We start from the raw sequence: 21,157 nt of genomic DNA, 5'->3' as shown, positions 1-21,157 counted from the left end.
TGAAGAGAAGAAATTGATCGGTCAAAAACTCTAGCTCTGGCGTGATTGCAAACTTTTCTGAGGTAGGGTCACCAAACCGCCTCTGGTGACCTGACCTGAGGTCAGATCAACTCAAAATTTTCAGACATGTTGCGTAGCAGCCTTTTAGGAAAAGTCAGAAAATTTGAGCTTCCTAGCTCAACGCGTTTGGGAGAAATAACCAAAAAACCTCAGGGGGGGGCTCCTGAGGCCCCCCCCCCCCCGCCAGGAATAGGGTTAATAACTCGGTAATTACTGGGGCGCTTTCGCTGAAACTTGGCATACAGGTAGGCACCCACCAGGGAATGCATTCCCATGTGTTGCGGTTAACCCGCGCCCCACTGGGGTCTGCGTATAACACGCTCTACTGGGGGGGGGGGGGCTATTCATAGCCCCCGGCCCCTCCTAACTCCGAAACTACTGGGCTGATCGTCATAATTCAAACGGCGTCTGATAGCCCCGGAAAAACTGTCGAGCGAAACCTAATTTCATTGACCTCGAGGTCACCGATGACGTCACAGGTCAGGTCAAAGTAAAAATTATTAGCATTTTGGCTTGTTCACGTTTTGGGCTCTGGCCGCCGTCTTACAACTCAGATCAGGCTCATTTTTGCTTCACACACTCGTGAACAGATGCTCTAGATACCCTGAGGGTACTAAACTTGTATTTTGATTTTCAGGTCAAGGTCAGGTCATCACAGGTCACGAAAATATTATATCATGCGTCGGTCACGTGACACATGTTTTATGGTCCATTTCGGCCAAAGATTTCGAATTTGATGTCGTCTGTGTCATTCGAGGTCATTTTGAGTCGAATTTAGCTTAGGTCAGGTCACTTTCAGGTCAAAAAGGTCAAATTTTGAAGTTAGAATTTTTCAACAGAAAAGGTGTCTAATGGATGCAGTTTGAGCTCAGGAACACGATGGTGCTATCTATATTGGCGTACGATGTCTGAAAAATTGATTTGAAAAATTAATAATTGTGAATTTTTTTACAATAATGCGTAGGTATAACTTGGCCACTTTTGAAGATATTTAGCTAAAACTTGCTAGAGTTAGTCATAATAACGCTTTCTATCACATATTTTCCGGTTTTTTTCGAAAGGTCAAAAAGTTTTTGAAAAAAAATGTAAAAATGTAAATTTTGAATTTTATTATATAAAATTTTCGAAATTTTCAAAATTTCGAAAATCCGAGATAGCAATTTGATAGCGCAGTCTATTTTGAGTCCTCTCATGCAAAGAAATTGGATCTAGCTTAAAAATTGAGCCCTTGGGAGCGATTGCCGTGGTTCAATGTTTTGCGTCGAAATCGGCCGAACATGACGTCACTCTGACGTCATTTCCGGCCGACCTATGGTAGCTACGAAGTTCAAATTTTGACACAAGGTGTCAAATTAATGCGGCCGAAGGTACTGAAAGTTTGGCGTCGATACGTCAAGCGGTTTGGAAGTTATTGCAGAAAAACGGGAGGGGGGGCTAAACGGGAGGGGGGCTATACATCACGGACGGAGATATAAGCTTGCAATTCAAACCCTATGTAAACGTGTCTTATGTCTCTTTTTCACATATATAATGTCTCTTTTTTCACATATAGATGAAAGTTTCACGAACTTTCCCAAAAATCGGTATTTCGGTGGAAGTAAGGTTCACAATGGTTATTTTTCTTCCCACTTGACGTGGAATGCCCCCTGTACAAAAGTCAGCCAACACTATAGTTACAGAAACCGCCACCAGGTGACAGTAAACGTCGGTGTATCCACGGTGTATCATCGGTCATTGATGTTTACTGCCATCTGGTGGCAGGAAACTGGAAATATTGGTGGTGTTTCTCCCGTGGTGTTTCTGTAGGCCGTTGTAAACAGGGTATATTGAGTGAAGTTGTAAAAGCTTCTAAAATCGGCAAGGGCAATTTCATGAATGAGAATTTCATTTCATGAGTTCGGCCTCATCTTGAATACTGTGCACAAGCATGCCACTCGTCTCTAAAAAAGGATATAAAACTTTTGGAGCGTGTGCAGAGGAGGGCAACAAAGATGGTTCGTGGGCTGGGTGAAATGAGCTACAGAGAACGCCTGGCTTCCTTAAATATGTTTTCACTTCATTACCGCAGGATAAGAGGGGATTTGATTGGACTTTTTAAAATATACGAAGGGATTGATAAGTTAGATTTTGGGAAGATGTTTACATTCAATACAAATTCCACGAGAGGAAATGGGTGCAAACTAGTAAAGAAATTTTCCAGAACCAAGTTAAGACAGTCCTTTTTTACCAGTAGGGTCATAGAAGCTTGGAACGGTTTACCTCCTAGAGTTATCAATAGTTCCTCCTTAAGTAATTTTAAAAATGAGTTAGACTTGTATCATAAACAGCGTGGGCTAGTGTTCGATGAAATGGTGTAATTGTACCGTGTTTTACATACAGTGTCTGTTCATCTACCTGTAACCTCGTTGGGCCCCAGTGGCCTGCTGTTACATGGAATATATGTTATGTTATGTTATGTTATGAACTTGTAAAAAGGTCACAAAATTGTAGTATATGCAGCCTTGATTGTAGCCTGGTCAAGGTAAGCAAGGAGGCTGTCTGACATGACATAAACACGTCTCAGTCTGTTCTCATTCTGTCTGTTTTCATCATTTTGATATGGATTTTCATCTCACCAGATTTTTTGTGTCAATTTCAATTTGTCAAGCTTTTGATTCTTTTGTCAATTTTTAGCGTGACAGTGCAATCTCTGTTACCATTAATCTGGTGCTAACCATTGTACTTTTTTCATTATCATTCTTATGCATGCTGACCATCGTCCATTTTTTTTTGCAAACTATGCACTGGCTTTTGTTGGACGACGGTTAAAACAGGGCGCCTGGGGCGATTTGATCAAGGTTTGTGAAATTTACACGTGACGTTTAGGATGTAGATGGCCCACAAAGGGGGAGAAGCTCTAAATGTCACGTGACTAATATGCCCTCCGGCGCCCTGTTTTCACCGGCGTCCCTTTTGTTGTGCTTGTCATATGATAAATGATGATAACAGTCTAGTACCTATTTAGCATCTGGCATGGCATGTATCTAGCATCTGGCCAGACATTCCCAGAGTAGGTAACTCAATCTAGGAAGCCCAGAAGCATAACATCAATGCCTTGGGCTGTCTAAAATGCAAGATAAATCTAGCATGTGCTCATTGTGGAGTGCTGGAGACAAGCTCCTGTGGCCATCTCTTCTGAAGTGTTTGCAGTCCTGTAGAAGCATCCGCGACTATACTAGATGCCTGTATCCAGTATCCACCCATCCTGTACTGTACATACTCCAAATGACTTTTTTAATGACCTGAGGCCAGTTTTACTAACAGTAAAAAGACTGCTTCACATGCAGAGCAACGATAAAGCCCTATCACCTTATGTGCCCAGCTCGTTAACGCTCTGTATGTGAAGCGGTCACTAGACAAAAATCTGGCAGGTGGCTATTTTCCTGTTGGTAAAACTGGCCTCAGATTGGCTTCACTGTCAAATTTAATGGAAACTGACTTCAACACACCAAAATTTGACATACCTAACCTACCATACCCCAAAAACCCTCTGTGCTCAGTCTGCCCAGGGCACTGTTCAGTGTTGGTTACCATTTTATATGAGCTGGATGCCAGCTTGCTTTGTTTCTTCTTATTATTGGTCAAATTAACCCTCTAATGCCCACACATAGTTCCACGGTTCCTAAAATTAGCACCTTGTAACATATGATTCATTTTGGGTCCCTTGTTCGAAATCTGGAGTCAAATATTTTTTCGCAGTTCAAATTTCGGAAATAAATTTTGTATCAAATATGATACATTGGGCATTCCACTTGGTAATTTTTAGTGGTATCAGACCACACAGAAGGAAGTGAAGACATAGATGAGAAAATACAGGTATATCATTAAAAATTTCAGTGATAAAAGTGGCAGTTAAAATGTGTAAAATGGCAACAAGACATCCTTTACTATGCACTTTTTATCAGAACATTTTCTTAATATTTCATTGGCATCCTTCTTGTATCAAAATGTCCTTTCAGTCGGTGCTTAGGGAACAACGCTAATCATAGGCATCTATTTACGAGTGCCTTCTATTCCTTCAATTTCCACGATACAGCGCGTTGCACTTGTGCAATTTTTTCATAATTCAGACATGTGGGCCGTGCTTCTCAAACGTAGATGCGTTATGCATACTTGATATAGAAATGAAAACATTACAGTTGGCTCGCGGTAATTGGTTGAAGTGAAGCAGTTCTGATGCAAAATGCTGGACAGCCTGCCGACGGACCGGGATCAATGCCAAAGACGATGTTGGTTTATCTTCATGATAGCCGGACAATCTCGGGTGACTGAAACTCTCAGCCTGTGAATCGTCAGTTAGTACTTTGACTGGTCGTGCGGTCCTGATGTCATCGGCGTCAGTATAACAGCCGCGCACTGACCAGTGCAATAACCGTTGTACGTGTCAGACAACAAAGGTACAGGGAACTGTGCACCGATCGGCAGGAACTTGCACAATATTCATTGACCTCATATGGAGGTGAGCATCAGGCGCGGATACAAGGGGGGGGGGGCATGGGGGCCATGGCCCCCCCTTGGCCGATTTTTTTTTCAAAAATAAAATAAAAAGTTAAAAAGTTAAAAAGCTGAAAAGGGGGCCTCCTGAAAAAAAAGTGGCCGAAATCCGATGAGTTTTTTTTTAACCTACCCACTTAGTTATTTCTTAGAAGACTAGCTGAGAAGACTTCTTTGTTAGAAGATTGGTAAAGCTTTTCATAACTTGGAGGTCTCTTATACTCACAGAGATGACCACTTTTACAGGGCCTCCTAACCTGCACAGAGGGCCTCCAAGCCTGCACAGATGTTGAGATGTTGCCTGAACCTAGCTAGATAAGCTCAATAGACGCAGTTTTTTTTTTGGGGGGCCCAACAAGTGGGAAGATGGGGCCTCCAACAGGTGGGATTATGGGGGGGGGGGGCCTCCTGGTTTCTAATGGCCCCTCCCTTGGATATTTTCTGGATCCGCCCCTGGTGAGCATACGCATTACGCAATGCCGCAACCTTTATTCTTATGGTCAGTACAAAAGTAGTATCCATGTTAATTTAGTACCTATAAATCCTTTTTGTTCAGTGGCACTCAGCTACCACAGTTGGCGGTATATGTCAATATATGACAACAAATGACATACCTGGCAGTGAAAATGCTTGCCAGGTGTCAGGCACCTGCTGGAACTTGGCAGCAGTGCATGGTTGCCTACTTCTTAGATAGGAAATCAAAGGAACCACGCCCTTCGGTCCGGAGTCTGTCTTGTCATCGTCAAACAGTTGCAAAACCATATTCCTATGAGCGTCAGAAAAGTCGAGATGTATGAGGCATGTAAGGCCACTCATAGAAAGCTAGATGTTGGAAGATTGACAAGGATGAGAGGCGGCATAAGCGTACCAATATCGTTATGACATTTTAAGTCTGGAGCGAAATAGAGTTATCTGGCGCAAGAGGTGCGAACTTCACAAATTTATGCATCTTGTATCATCGTCGTTTGCAATGACGCACAGGCCATTGCAATGCTTATCACCTGAGAAAACTATGGTATTGGCACACCGTATGTTGCAGCGGCGAAAATTTCATAGAAAATATTGGAGTGCTATGCCCACTGTATCATATCTAGTATCCCCAAAAATAGGGGTCCATATCTTTGACCCTGAAAAAGTTGCGATGTTTTGCAACATACTATGATATATGTTGAACATTTGTCTCACAGTATGCCAAGTTTCTTTCCAAATAACTAATTTTTTGTTTTATAAATGCTTAAATTTACACTTGCATCTCAAATTGATTTTCGGCAAAGGACAAACTGACCCTCTTCAAAATCACCTGGTGGGAAACTGAGAAATCATTACTTAAAAATTTTGCCACCAGGTGGTTGCCAAGACGTACCACTTCTGATACAGCAGGGTTTTCAACAATTTTCACCTCTATGATTAGCAGGCGAATTTTCTGCAAATTGACTTACAGATATGATACCGGGGGCACTAGAGGGTTAATGTGGTGTGGCTTAGCAATGGCAGCCCAAGAAACTTAAGCAACAAATTAGCTTGTAGACATGGGAAACCAGCTCAGTATGCTGATGAAAAACTGACGGTGAACAGTGCCCTGCATTGGCTTACAGGCAGGGCCTCGGCTAACATGTTAACTGGTGGGCCAAATGGCCCACCAGTGACCCGAAATGGCCCACCAGCCTCAAAGATTTGGCCCACCAGTAATTTTCCGAAAAATCTAAGTTTTCACATTTTTCACATTTCAAATTGAATTAGCAGATCTTATCGTACATTTTCAGGCTGTAAAGTACCCATCGGTGAAACATATTCTTGTGAAAAAAAAACTTCAACCTATTGTTTGCAATATCCTCTTGGGGTAAAAAGTGAACTATAGTGGACTAAGTGGACTAAGCCGGATTGGACCAATGGACGAGAAACGGACGGCGTCCGGTGATGTCCGGGGGATGTCCGTTCGTTTCCGTTGGACGTCCGTTTCTCATCCGTTCATATCCGTTCCATGTCCGGTGGTGTCCGGTGTGCTCAGCCGGACACCACCGGACATGGAACGGATATTAACGGATGACAAACGGACGTCCAACGGAAACAAACGGACATCATCGGACGCTGACAGTTCTCGTCCGTTTCTCGTCCGTTGGTCCAATCCGGTGAAGTGTGGTCGAGGCTTTAAATTTTATGCAATAATCGTGAAAGACGTCTGCCTCTGTCAATTACAGATAGTGTCGGCGGCTTCCAGCCGATCGAGGTCTGCGAGAGTTCTTGCAAGCTTTCCGATCGATCGAGTGGTTGCAGTCACATAAGCATCTGCCGCAGATCAGTCGGTTACAAGAATAACTACGAATAAAGAACAGACCAGTTCAGACGGTCGGGGATAAGCCTGCGAGCGATCTCAGACGGCTCGCCGATAGACACGATATAAGCCAGAGTCAAACTAGAGGTAGTGTCGGCGACTTCCAGCCGATTGAAGTCTGCAAGCGATATTATGCGTCTTCACGACCGGTATGATTTTTGCAGTCACACATCTGACCAGTTGGACGAATTTCGAATCGTTCACAGTCAGCGTTCCAAAAATTTCTCATTTGGGCTGAAGATGACACTCAAGAATAGGAATGGATAATTTTCCACTCTCACATTTTGGGTGGCTCGAATTTTCCACTCAGACACCCAAGAAAAATCTGAAGTTTGGGACACTGTTCACCAGAAGTGAACGTGTAGGTACATAACTTAGTTTTTTTTTTAAGGAAATTTTAGGGTTGCGCAGTGCGCTTGGGCTTTTGAGTCAATTATTTTCCATGCGACACCAATAGGCTTAATGATCATTTTCAGAGATGTTGGGGTTGCTGCTACAACCCCCTTTTGGGGTTCCTGCTACAACCCACTTTACGAGGGGGTATCGAAAAGTTCTGATCATCACATAGAAGATATAGACCGATTTTGATGATTTTTGGTAGGCATTATATTTGGTTCTCAAGAACAATGTTCCCGCAAAGAAAATCCTGAGAAGTGGTTTTATCTTATGTAGGAGAGACTTAGAAGTAAAAAAGATGAGCATTGGGCCCACTGAGGACCGAACCGTCATCCAACTAATGCATTTGAAACGGTATCACACTGATAAAATACATCAAGAACGTGAACTTAGTTTATGGCGAAGCAAGCCCATCTCATGCACTTACCGAAAATGAAGAAATAATTTTCAACTTGGTTGCATGGCCTTTGCAAGGGAGTCAAGAAGTGAGTGACTACCAGTGATTGACAAGGTGGTGACTGTGAAGGAAGTGGAGGACCTCATCCTTACAGATCGTCGTGTGGCCTTTCAGATGATTGTGCAACAGAAAGGTCTCAATGCTGGCAGTATCTGAAAATATTATCAGCGAAGAACTACAGACGATAAAGGAGTCAGCCCGCTTAGAAGTTCGTGTGTCTACTTTGTTCCAGAGAAAAATTCGTCTTGGCCTTTCGAAACGAAAACTAGGCCTTTTTTAGGAAATTGAAGAAATCTTTGATCATTTGATGACTTGTGACGAATGCTGGGTCTATGTGTATGATTCAGAGACAAAACGATGATCTAGAAGTTTAAGCACGGCACATCTGCCCTTTTTAAAAGGCGAAGATGCAGAAGCCGATATGGAAAGTCAATGCTCTCAGTGTTCTGGATCTGGCGTAGGATAGTCATTACCGACTGTCTTGATGATGGTCGGATAATGATAAGCATGCGCTACTGCACACTTTTGAAGAAATTGCGAGATGGCCTCAAGCAGAATCGCCGCAAAAAAGCCCAAGAAAGATGTTTTATCCTCACGGACAGTGCCCCCACCCATTCGTCCTGAGCTGCGACTGAAGAAACAACATGATGTGGACATTAAATCCTACCGTATCTAACAAATTCACCTGACCGGGTATTAACTGACTCTTGATTGTTACGGGAGATGAAAAATCCACAGTATGGCCGGTGATTGAAGGACAGAAATGACGTCATTGATGAGGTGAAGCACTGATTTACGGGACAGTGCGAAGGTTCTACAATGACCGCCTGAGGCAGTTCAAGAAACGATGCAATAAGTTTGCGGTCGTGTATGGTGACTTGTGAAGAAGTAATGAACATCATGTAAAAAAATCAAATTTCTATCACATCTAATTCATGGTGATGATCAGAACTTTTCGATACCCCCTCGTATATATAAAGTTGCACTCGTGCTGTTCACAATTCCTCCCGATCCACCCAACAACGCCCGATCCCGTCCGACCGCTTCCGAATTTCCGACTAGTCGGCGAGCGATCCCGGCCGTAAGTTATCGTCCAAAGTTTTATAATCTGCGTCAATATTGTGTGCAAGCTTGTGACACGGAATATATAGTCTACGACATGTCGATATGTCGATATGTACTACGATATGTCGTAGACTATATATTCCGTGCTTGTGCGATTTTATGTGCACCGCGGGAGTATCACCACTGAGAGGGTTGCCCTACTCTCTCCTCTCTCTCTGAAGAGTCGGGGGGGGGGGGGGGTCGAGCCCCGTTTTTTTTTTTACATTTTTTGAATGCCATCCTGACGTTTTTTGCAGAATAAAGTGACCGAAATCTGGAGAGAAATCGAAAATTGGGGGGGGGCTATGGCTACGAAGGTCAGTCCATGTCGCTGCCCAAGTGGCCCACCAGTCAAAATTCCTTAGCCGAGGCCCTGCTTACAGGAGCTCTACCAAACATTTCAGACTCTGCCCCACCCCACACTGACCTCACCCCATCCCTCCCCACACTGACCTCACCCCACCCCTCCCCACACTGACCTCACCCCGCCCCTCCCCACACTGACCTCACCCCGCCTCTCCCCACACTGACCTCACCCCGCCCCTCCCCACACTGACCTCACCCCGCCCCTCCCCACACTGACCTCACCCCGCCCCTCCCCACCCTGACCTCACCCCACCCTGACCTCACCCCGCCGCTCCGCCAGAGGTGGGGAGGGGACGCCATGTCTCTCTCGCCGGCCGCAGACCGGGTGCCGTTCGGCGACTTTTGCACCCTCTGCGAGCGGCTGGCCGGCGCGCCCTCCAAGCCGCGCCGTCTGGAGGTGTGGCGCCGTTTTTTGGCGCGCTACCGGCCGCAGGTGCTGCCGTCTGGCGGCGACTCGGCCTTCACGCTGCTGCGGCTGCTGCTGCCGGACCGGGACCGGGAGCGCGGCCCGTACGGCGCCAAACACCACCGGCTGACCGAGCTGTACACGGCAGCGCTGGGCCTGCCGCGCGCCAGCGCCGCCGGACAGCAGCTGCTGCGCTACCGCGCCGACGGCGGCCACCAGCACGGCGCCGGCGACTTTGGCGAGACGCTGCAGCACGTGCTGCTGCACCGCTGCCCGCAGCAGGACAGCGGATGGAGCATGCAGGTACCCGGACGGGGGGGGGGGGGGGAGCGGACATGTCTGTTGACGTGCCCGCAGCAGGGTAGTCAGGAATATGGGGATGTTTGGAAACAGTGAAGTGAGAAAATATTTCACCCCCTCCCGCCCCCTCAGCGGATTGACGACACGCTAAGCCACCTGGCGGAGATGAATCAAGCCAACGACCGGGCGGGCATGCAGGAGACCATGCAGCAGCTGGTGCGAACGCTCTCCGCCCGCGAGCACAAGTGGCTGGCGCGCATCATACTGAAGGAGGTCAGAGCAGAGGCGGCGGAGACTCAGTGGGACCCCTCTGGTCACCTGGGTGGGGGAGGCTCGGAGGGACCCCTCTGGTCACCTGGGTGAGGGAGGCTCGGAGAGACCCCTCTGGTCACCTGGGTGGGGGAGGCTCGGAGAGACCCCTCTGGTCACCTGGGTGGGGGAGGCTCGGAGAGACCCCTCTGGTCACCTGGGTGGGGGAGGCTCGGAGGGACCCCTCTGGTCACCTGGGTGGGGAGGTGGGCTCGGAGGGACCCCTCTGGTCACCTGGGTGGGGGCTCGGAGGGACCCCTCTGGTCACCTGGGTGGGGGAGACTCGGAGGGACCCCTCTGGTCACCTGGGTGGGGGAGGCTCAGAGGGGCCCCTCTGGTCACCTGGGTGGGGGAGGCTCGGAGGGACCCCTCTGGTCACCTGGGTGGGGGAGGCTCGGAGGGACCCCTCTGGTCACCTGGGTGGGGGAGGCTAGGAGGGACCCCTCTGGTCACCTGGGTGGGGGAGGCTCGGAGGGACCCCTCTGGGTCACCTGGGTGGGGGGGGTCGGAGGGACCCCTCTGGTCACCTGGGTGGGGGAGGCTCGGAGGGACCCCTCTGGTCACCTGGGTGCCGGAGACTCGGAGGGACCCCTCTGGTCACCTGGGTGGGTGGGGGGGGGGTCGGAGGGACCCCTCTGGTCACCTGGGTGGGGTGGGCTCGGAGGGACCCCTCTGGTCACCTGGGTGGGGTGGGCTCGGAGGGACCCCTCTGGTCACCTGGGTGGGGGCTCGGAGGGACCTCTCTGGTCACCTGGGTGGGGGAGACTCGGAGGGACCCCTCTGGTCACCTGGGTGGGTGGGGGGGGGGGGGGGTCGGAGGGACCCCTCTGGTCACCTGGGTGGGGGAAGGCTCGGAGGGACCCCTCTGGTCACCTGGGTGGGGGAGGCTCGGAGGGACCCCTCTGGTCACCTGGGTGGGGGAGGCTAGGAGGGACCCCTCTGGTCACCTGGGTGGGGGAAGGCTCGGAGGGACCCCTCTGGTCACCTGGGTGGGGGAGGCTCGGAGGGACCCCTCTGGTCACCTGGGTGCCGGAGACTCGGAGGGACCCCTCTGGTCACCTGGGTGGGGGAGGCTAGGAGGGACCCCTCTGGTCACCTGGGTGGGGGAGACTCGGAGGGACCCCTCTGGTCACCTGGGTGGGGGAGACTCGGAGGGACCCCTCTGGTCACCTGGGTGGGGGAGGCTAGGAGGGACCCCTCTGGTCACCTGGGTGGGGGGTCGGAGGGACCCCTCTGGTCACCTGGGTGGGGGAGGCTCGGAGGGACCCCTCTGGTCACCTAAGCGGGGGTCACTGGAAGCCCACAGGGCGTGGGGATGGGAGGGGTAGGGATTGCTGTAACGTTGACCAGAGAGCGGATGGCCGCGCGTAGAATGGAGGGGATCGATTCCCTCCGACGTCTGGCGATGTACGGTGAGGTGTGATGATCGGGTCTCCGGTCACGGAGGGGGCGGTCCGCCGTGTGGGGCTGCTGACGACAGAGTCGGGCGGTGGCCGGGGTAACTGCCACTGGGGCCACCCGGGTCACTGGGGTACGGTTAGTGGGCGTCACAGATGGATGGGTCAATACGGGGGCTGCATGTGCTAGCGAGGTGCGCCCCATAGGCGGCGGAACGGGGAGGGCGCCGTGCCCCCCTTTGATTTGGGCATTTTAACATTAGCCCTATGGGCGTTGAATGGAAAGAATGGGACCAAAAGTCGGCAGTGCCCCCCCCCCCCTTAATTGATGGTGTTCCGCCGCTACCGTGCGCCCCTAAGATATTGCGCGCATTACGAATGAATTAGACACATGCATTAGACACAATAACGGGACTCTCTCGTGTCCCGTTATTGTGTAACGGCCGGCCACCTGACGACGCCTGTCCTTGAGTTCGTGCTGAATCAACTCGCTCCGCCCGGCCAGATGCACCTGGGGCTGGACGCTAACTCGCTGCTGAGGGAGTTCCATCCGGACGCGCTGGATCACTGGGCGGTGGCCAGCTGTCTGCGCCGGCTGGCGGCCGAGCTGAGGGACCCGCAGCAGCGGCTGGACCGCGCCCAGATCAGCCTCTTCAACGCCTTCAGGTCAGCTGCCTGTGTGGTACCCGGTGTCGACAGCTGCTCGTGCGGCGGGCCGTGGTGACCGCGATGGCCCCGTCCCCTCCCGCAGAGGCAGCCCGACTCCTGGGACCCCTGATACATATAACAAACACCTGAACCCGGCTGTGCCTCCGGAGCCCCGTGTGACTGGACGTGTGGCGCCCGGCAGGCCGATGCTGTCGGAACGCTCCGGTCTGGAGCGGATTGACCGGCAGATGAAAAACAAACCGTTTTTCGTGGAGCCGAAACACGACGGCGAGCGGGTGCAGCTGCACAAGGACGGCGACAGGTGAGGCGGGGGGGGGGGGGGCGAGCGGGTGCAGCTGCACAAGGACGGAGACAGGTCAGACTGGGGGCGAGCGGCTCAGGTCAGGGGGGGGGGGGGCAGGACAGAGGCGGCCGAGCGGGCGTGGCTGCGGTCAAGGGGCGGCATGGCTCAGTAATTGTTTTAACGAGCTCGGGGGGGAGGAAGACAATGGGCAATCAAATGTATTTTTACTGCCAAATATTCACACTGCCAATTGATCCATCTCAAATGAGCTGTAAACGAGTAGAAATATGGGATTAGACATGCGGTAACGATCTCTCGTTTCAAACATTATGTTTTGGCAAGCTGTCGCATAAGATTGATGCGTTCCTATGTAACAAGCTACCAATAGATGAGCAAATGTGTGAAAAGTGCCATCATTACCCTTTTCCTCTCCCCTCGGCAGGTACATGTTCTTCTCTCGCGGCGGGTTCGACTTCACGGCCTCGTACGGCGACTCGCCGTCGGCGGGCTCCCTGGTGCCGCACATCCACCGCCAGTTCCCGGACACGGTCCGCTCCTGCATCCTCGACGGAGAGATGCTCGTCTGGAACGACCGGGAGCGCGCCGTCATCGTCAAGGCCGAGGCGCCCGACGTCAAGAAACTGAAGCCCGGCGGCCGCGTGTGGCCCATGTTTGTGCCGTTCGATCTGGTGTATTTGAACGGCGAGGTGCTCACCGAGCGGCCGCTCAGCGAGCGACTCGAGAAGCTCAAGTGCGTGTTCCGGCCGCTAGATGGCAGGCTCGACGTGACTACGAGGCTCGAGGTGTCCACCACTGAAGAGGTGATATATTAACTCTTTTTTTTTTTTTGCTGCGGTAGATATAATGGACATTTTCCCTACAGCTCTAATTTGTACGCCACATTTTCGGCTGTTTTCGTATACCCCTCTCACGTAATGCCCTCAGGGTCCCATTAACCCTCGCCCTGGCAGGGCATTTTTCATAACACGGCCTGGCATGGGGGAGGGGTTGATGCGACCCCCCCCCCCTCGCGATTGGCTCCTATGGCACCTAGAAACACCAAATTTGTTAGGTAGGTGGGCCCCCTGGAGCTCTCGCCCCTGTGCAAATTTGGTTGCTCTAGGTCAGTATTTAGGGGGGTTTTGGGGGGTGTAAATGTAAAAATTTCGCTAAAAGCAGGTCAAACGTTTTTCGCTCATAACTTTTGATCTAATTAAGATAGAGATGAAAGAAAAGCACCAGTGAACTCAGCACGTCAAGGCGCGTCGAAAGATATGCTTTTTTGCTTGCTTAAGTGTACTTAAAGTTTTCTTAATTTTTAAGTATACCTTAATTAATTGATTAAGTTCAAGTTAACTAAATTGCATCATATCGCATATCATTCGATTTGGCTAATCACCAGAAACACGACGATACCATTTTTTAACCCTCGTACGACCAGGCCATTTCTCATAACACGAACGACCAGGGGGGGGGGTTGGTACGACCCCCCCCCCTGGCGTTTCGAAACGGAAGGTCGTAGAGCTTAGCGGAAAAAACCAACGGAGCAGCTCTCAACGAGATCTCGCGATTGGTGGTATATTTTTCGGTCCTAGGTCAACATTTGACCTACTTATGACCGGTCAAAGGTCTAATTTTCCGAAAAAATCAAACTTTTTCAACTTTCCGCGGCGATTGCGGCAAAACGGTGGGAGATATCGACTTGAAACCTTCACTATCGTGTTCCTTGATCAATTCTCTATCGTTTGGTATGTATTTCGTTTCCCTAGCTCTAAACATGGCGCGTTGGGAGCGCCGGAAGTCGGCAAGGTCACAGTCGGCGGCAGAAATTCGAAAAATCAAAATTTAAATTTTTGAAATCTGATTGTATTTTTGGATTTGGGAGGTCCATTTGCTCCCTATAGAAGCTAATATTGCTGCATATTCCCATTGAGGTGACAAGAATTAGCAAAATAGTGGTTCGGGCGCTTTTCAAAAATAGTACCGGACGCTGTTCCTCTTGTGACGTCATAGCTCCGTGACCTGACCTGACCCGGTCAATTTTCTTGCACCACACGATAGCCAATGCTTGCCCCAACATGCATGGGAAGTTTCATCATGATCCATCAAACAATGTGGGTATCACCGGCAGAAAACCTAGGGATTCGGCGCACACGTTTGGTAACTATCGGCCGGAGGCTGTACCTCTTATGACGTCATAACTCCGTGACCTGACATGACCCGATCAATTTTTTTTCGGCAAAAGATGCGCAAAGGTTGCCCCAGAGGGTATTGAAAATTTCAGCCCGCTACGACAAGCCGTTTAGCGTGCACTTCGAAAAAAACCTCAGGGGGGGTTGATACAACCCCCCCCCCCCTAGGCGTTCTAGGGTTAAGCTCTAGCCTCATTATGTGCCAAGTTATTGGCAACCTCAGTTGACCTCATTTGACATGGATAAGTACACCAGATAACGAAGCACCAAGCGACCTGCTGTTAAGTTCTGTGGTTTCAAAGCACAAAAGTGATAGAACGAAGCGGATATCTCCAGTATTTTCCGAATTTAGTATTTTCCCATAGGCTTAACATTACGACCTAATGACCTTTAACTGACCTCAGGTCAGTGACATAAAAACCCCGAACTATATGTTATACAACTCGGTGAACTTAGCACATCCTGAGAGTTTGAAGGAAATCAGTCAAAAACTGTGAGTTGGACAGGTGCAAAAAGAAAATTGAAATTTGACCATGACCTTGTACCGGTTTTTCTGACCTGGTGACCTGACCCAAGGTCACTGGGACCTGAAATTTTCAGGTAATATGTAAAAAGGTTGCCCCATAGGCTGTGCCAAATTTGGCGGCGCTGCGCGCCGCCGTTTTTACGCTATCTTCGAAAAACCTTAGGGAGGGGGTGCATCAACTGCCAGGGCGAGGGATAAGACAATACCAACTCAGATGATTCTTCCGGAATACCTCCCGCCCATGTTCACACCCCCCCCCCCCCTGTACAGGTGGTGGAGGCCCTGAACGCCGCCATAGACCGGCAGGAGGAGGGTCTGGTACTGAAGGACCCCCAGTCGCTGTACCGACCCAACGCCCGCCGCGCCGGCTGGGTCAAGGTCAAACCGGACTATGTCGACTCGCTGGTGGACGACCTCGACCTGCTTATTATCGGAGGGTGAGCCGGAGGGTGATTATTATCGGAGGGTGATTAAGGAGTGGCCATCTGTCCCACCGTGGAGACAAGTCCCGCCAAAGGTGGACCTTTCCCTCACCGATGTGAGAAAAGGCGACATCCCTCCAGCTGTTTTAAAGGCTCGTGCGCTGGAACATATTTCAAGGTACTCTGACTACATAGCCTGTTATACTGACGGCTCAAAGACTGATGACGGTGCCGGGTGTGCTTTCGTCTGCGGCGACGCTGTGCGGTGTTTTACCTTACCTAAACATGCATCCGTTTTTTCCTGCGAATTGGTCGCTATCCTCAAACTCCTGTGTTTTATCGAGATTAATCCCGCTCGGTCATATGTTATTCTTTCTGACTCATTGAGTGGTCTCCAGTCCTTGTCACAATTCTACCCTTCTGACCCCCTCGCACAGGAGATTCTTCTTCGTGTGACAGCCCTCGACCGAGAGGGTACGTCGGTGTCTTTTTGCTGGATCCCTAGCCACGTCGGTATTCACGGCAACGAACGGGCGGACCGAGCTGCGAACCATGCTGCGCAGTATCTGTGCTCCCACCGATTCCCTCTACCCGCCAGGGACTTTGTACCGGCGGTGGGCTCTTTCCTCCTCGGAAAGTGGCAGGAGGCCTGGAGCCAATCCCACGGTAACAAACTTTTACGTATCAAGCCAGGTTTAGCTACCTGGTTGTCGGCCTCACGCAGATCGCGACGCGAGGAGGTGGTCCTCTGCCGGCTTCGTACCGGGCACACTTATGGCACCCATGGGTTCCTTATCGGCGTTGGCTCCAGGCCTATTTGTACCAGATGTGGTGACCGACTTTCGGTCCGACACGTCTTGGTCGAGTGCCCGAGACTGGACGCTGAGCGATTGCGGTTTTTTGGATTGCGTGGCCCCCAGCTCTCTTTGAGAACACTTCTCCGCGACGACTCCCCTTTTCTCGATTCCGTTCGCCTCTTTTCGTTCATCACGGCCTCCGGGCTTCAGGTGATTTTTAACCCCCGACTTTGAGGAAGATTGGTTAGATATGGGCGCCATATAGCCTCGTTGCTGGTGCGCCCTAAAACACCAAATCATCATCATCATCGGCGCCCGGGCCGGTATGGCCGCTACCTACTGCACTATCCGTGCACAGTGACGCTGTATAGGGGTCCTTCACTGGACACCTCTTAAACCAGGCATCCGCGCCTTAGTAGCAGCATCCGTTGGGTTTCGTTTGTTTTATATCTTATTAGATCTACACCAATTATATCTGTTTTCATCGGTTGCGAAGTTATCAGCTCCGATAGTGTGTTGGTCAATGGTCACGTCTGCCCGTGTCCGGTGGCAGGTATTACGGCGGCGGCGCCCGCCGCGGCACCGTGTGCCAGTTCCTGCTGGGAGCCGCCGAGCCGGCGGAGCGGGACGGCGAGCAGCCGCAGCTCTTCCTCTCGGCCGGCACCGTCAGCTCCGGTAACACGACAGGACGCGAGGCGAGGGGAGGGGAGGGGCTAACGGAGGGCGGGGTGGCACCCACCACTCGACGCGCAGCTCCGCTAGTAGTCTCAACCGGGGAATTAGTAGCCCGGAGAGCCATTCTACCTTTTTGTTCTCTCCGTCCTCCACCGAGGCTGCTTTCGGACGGGTGGCGCTGTCGATACTTCCTAGAGGGGAGGCCTGTGGTGTGGTGAGGGCGCCCGCGCTCACCGATTGCCGTCCCCGCGGCGCGCCGGCCAGGTCTGACGAGTCAGCAGCTGCTGCAGCTGCAGCGGCAGCTGATGCCACACTTCCGACGGACGAGCCGCAGCGGCCAGCCGCCGCCGGGCCTGCGCTGGGCCACCGAGAAGCCCGACCTCTGGATCGAGCCCTGCCACAGCCAGATTCTGCAGGTACGCCAGATACTGCTGGTATGCGAGACTAGGGAAGTAGACGGTCACATTTACAGCTGAGATCCTGTAGGTATGCGAGGATGCTTGGCCTGAGGTCGATATAACTGGGTAAAAGGGTTCTTGTCCTTTCATCTTTATTCGGTCAGTTATCTGGTTTACTCCCTTCCCCTCCCCATCAGGCTAAGTCCCCCTCCCCATCAGGTGAAGGTCACTGACTCCCCCTCCCCCTCCCCATCAGGTGAAGGCCACCGAGATAGTCGAGTCGTCGCGCCATGCGGCCGGTCTGGTGCCGCGATTCGCGCGCGTGGTGGCCGTGCGCGCCGACAAGCCGTGGCACCAGTGTGTGACCACGGCCGAGCTGCGCCAACTGAGACAGCGCGCCGGCGGGAAACTGGCCACCGGCCACCTGCAGGCGAGACTGGAGGACGGGGAGGAAACGGGCGGGGAGACTCGTATCGTGGAGCTTAAAGTGGCTAACAAGTTTACCTTTTATTTGCTGCTTTATTGAATATTTAGCCTGTTATGGTTACTGTCGTTGGCGGATCCTTTCCTTCTCGTTCATAGTCCCCTCCTTCCTTTCGTCTGGTGCCTTTGGCCCTGAATTCCCAGGCCAGAGGACCAGCTGACGTCAGCTCAGCCTCCACATTGTCGCCGGCCGTTCTATAGCTGACCGCTGACCGGCTCTCTCGCGGCTCTGCTCAGGGTGTGCCGCGGCGGGCGCCGGCGGCGGGCCGGGCCGGCGCGCGGCCGCCGGCGGTGGCTGCCCACCTCCGTCCGACGGACCTGAGCGGGCTGCCGGCCGAGTCGGCGCTGCTCCGAGACAAACAGATCTGCGTGATGACCTGCGACAGGCTGAGGTGCGGAGGGAGAGGGGGTGGGAGGAGGTCGGGGAGAGGGGAGGAGAGGAAGATCAGGTCAGTAGCTCAACAGCGAGACAGAGAGCCGCGGCTCCGGTGTGACTCACGCCGCGCCCCGGTGTGCCTCGCTGTGTGTCTCGCTGTTCTGTGTTTCTCACTGTGTGCCTCACTGGTCTCTGTGTGTCTCGCTGTGTGTCTCACGGGTCTCTGTGTGTCTCGCTGTGTGTCTCACGGGTCTCTGTGTGTCTCACTGTGTGCCTCACTGGTCTCTGTGTGTCTCACTGTGTGCCTCACTGGTCTCTGTGTGTCTCGCTGTGTGCCTCACGGGTCTAGTCTATCGATGTCTCTGTCTCACGCGGCGTTTGTGCGTCCCCGCCAGTGATAAGGCCGAACTGGAGCGGCTGGTTCACCAGTGCGGCGGCTCGCTCACCCAGAACCCCACCGAGCGCACCTGGTGCGTCATCGCCGACCAGGTCACCGTCAAGGTCAGACACGAGGTCACAGCGGGGTCAGAGGTCACAGCGGGGTCAGACACGGGTCAGAGCGGGGTCAGACACTGGTCAGAGGTCACAGCGTCAGACACGGGTCACAGCGGGGTCAGACACGGGTCAGAGCGGGGTCAGACACTGGTCAGAGGTCACAGCGGGGTCAGACACGGGTCAGAGCGGGGTCAGACACTGGTCAGAGGTCACAGCGGGGTCAGAGCGGGGTCAGACACGGGTCAGAGGTCACAGCGGGGTCAGACACGAGTCAGGGGAGTCCGATCAGGGCTGACAGTCCACGGGGTCAGAATAGAGGCTAGATGTCAGCGCGGGTCATGCCAGGTCATATCAGTATGTTTTCTATGAACAGGTACCCCCCCCCCCCCGCCCTCAGGAGCGCAGTGTGGTACGCAGCGGCCGCTATGACGTGGTCCGCTCGCGGTGGCTGCGCCGACTGGCGGCCGCCGGCCGGATGGTCCCGTTCGCGCCCTCCGAGCTGCTGCACGCCACGGCGGCCACCCGGCGCGACACGGCGCTCCACTTCGACCCCTTCGGCGACAGCTACAGCGAGGACGTGACGGAGCCGCAGCTGAAGGAACTGCTGGACGGTGAGCGGACGGGGGGGGGGGCTGGGTATCCTGGGCTGGGTCCTTTGGACGGACGGCAGGGGGGGGGGGCTGAACCTGGGTGGGGCGGCTACATTGTGTGTACAAGTATCTATCGCAGATGTTTTCTGTGCTGTCCCGCTTTGAAGACGTGTAGTGTAGTGATGTTTGGCCCCAACGCATGGCTGGACAGATTTGTAGCGCTTCAATTCAGTGATATGGGGTAATTCTGGCTGCCTTCAGTAGCTCGTCGTTCAGTGCCGTCAGCTGCAGAAAGCGTGTCTCCGCTGGTTGACCCCCCCCCCCCCCCTCCCCCCCTCCCAGCGATGCGGTCGGAGCCGGCGCCGGCGGAGCCGCCGTCCGAGCTGCTCCACAGGCTGGCGGCCGGCGGCGCGCCGCCGCCCTTCTGGACGCTGGCCGGCTGCCGCTGCTTCCTGGCGCCGCCGCTGCACGGCGCCACCGTCGCCGGGCTGACGGTCCGCCTGCACGGCGGTCGGCTCAGTGGCGCCCTGGACGGCCGGGTGACGCACGTGGTGGTGCCCGCCGCCGCCGCCCCTTCGGACCCGGACACCGACCGGGAGGCGCGGCTGGGCGCCCTCAGAGAGCAGAACCGGCAGCGCGCGCGCAAATTCCACCTGGTCTCGGAGCGCTGGGTAGAGGAGTGCGCGCGGCGCGGGCAGAGAGCGGAGGAGCGCGCCTTCCCGCCCTGACCTGACCTCGGACGGGCCACCGGTCACTGACTGGCCTCAGCCTGGGGTCGGTAGTCCAGCTCGGCCTTAATTTCGGGTGTGCTTTATGTCCACATAATGTGTTTGCGTTTCCTTGACGTTAGATATCACGGGTGATACTGTTTTTGTACTTCTGATCTCGTACAATCAGCTGGTATTGATTGTAATTTAGCAGAGTGCCTTGTTATTGTTTTGTAGATGAGCGTTAATTAGTTAGCTGCCTGCTTCTCTGTGATACATTGTATTCAAGCTGAACTGGCTGCTGAATGGCAAACGGTAACAATGCGACTCACGTCTTTGGCCTGGTCATGATTGTTGTGCGTTGTTGCTTGCTTCACGCCGTGTTCAATAAACTAGTCGTGAACACCAGGGTGTGTCAATGGAAAATCTTTTCAAGTGAAGAGTGATTTTCTAAGGGATTAGCGATTAGCATCGGCGATCTATGAGGACAATGGGGGGGGGAGGGGGATGAGGACAAAGGTGGCGGTGTGGTAATGGGTGCAAAATTACATCACGACTTCCTGATTTTGCAATTTGTATGATAGACACACCCCAGCAACTATACAAGCTACTGTGTTCTGATTCGTCACACCTGTGCTCCAAATCACCGTTATAGATTCCCTCCTCGTCACTACCCGCGTCCCTGCGGCGTATTATGACCATTTTTCTCTGTACCGGTCTGCCTTATTGACTCCAGACATGTCACATACAGTAGGCCCCGCTCGTCGCTGATCGCCCCCTGCCTCTGCGTGACGCCCCCAGAGCGGCAGCTGCGTGCCGACGTGTCTGCTCTGGAAAAGAACGACTACCACCTGAAATCGCTGGAGGCGGACGCCGACACGGAG

The 21,157-nt window shown here is 52.7% G+C and overlaps 1 protein-coding gene across 2 annotated transcripts; it reads left to right on the top strand.

Moving 5' to 3' along the window:
* Positions 1–1,863: 1,863 nt before the first annotated feature.
* Positions 1,864–20,678, top strand: LOC122375329 (DNA ligase 4-like). Of its 2 annotated transcripts, none has more exons than XM_043354649.1 (14): positions 1,864–2,054; positions 9,529–9,957; positions 10,087–10,227; positions 12,166–12,326; positions 12,511–12,630; positions 13,055–13,433; positions 15,601–15,767; positions 17,103–17,224; positions 17,489–17,640; positions 17,879–18,052; positions 18,343–18,497; positions 18,877–18,982; positions 19,374–19,587; positions 19,909–20,678. In XM_043354649.1, the coding sequence occupies exons 1-14, from the start codon at positions 2,052–2,054 to the stop codon at positions 20,292–20,294; spliced, it is 2,709 nt and encodes a 902-aa protein (XP_043210584.1). In that variant the 5' UTR covers positions 1,864–2,051; the 3' UTR covers positions 20,295–20,678. The 2 variants fall into 2 exon arrangements, with proteins under 2 accessions (XP_043210584.1, XP_043210583.1); XM_043354648.1 differs by having other exon boundaries at positions 1,864–2,581.
* The last annotated feature ends 479 nt before the right edge of the window (positions 20,679–21,157 follow it).

This window comes from Amphibalanus amphitrite, unplaced genomic scaffold (assembly GCF_019059575.1).
Source record: "Amphibalanus amphitrite isolate SeventyFive unplaced genomic scaffold, NRLGWU_Aamphi_draft 001819F_arrow, whole genome shotgun sequence".
Lineage (NCBI taxonomy): Eukaryota > Metazoa > Arthropoda > Thecostraca > Balanomorpha > Balanidae > Amphibalanus > Amphibalanus amphitrite.
This window is presented reverse-complemented; position numbering and strand designations above follow the sequence as displayed.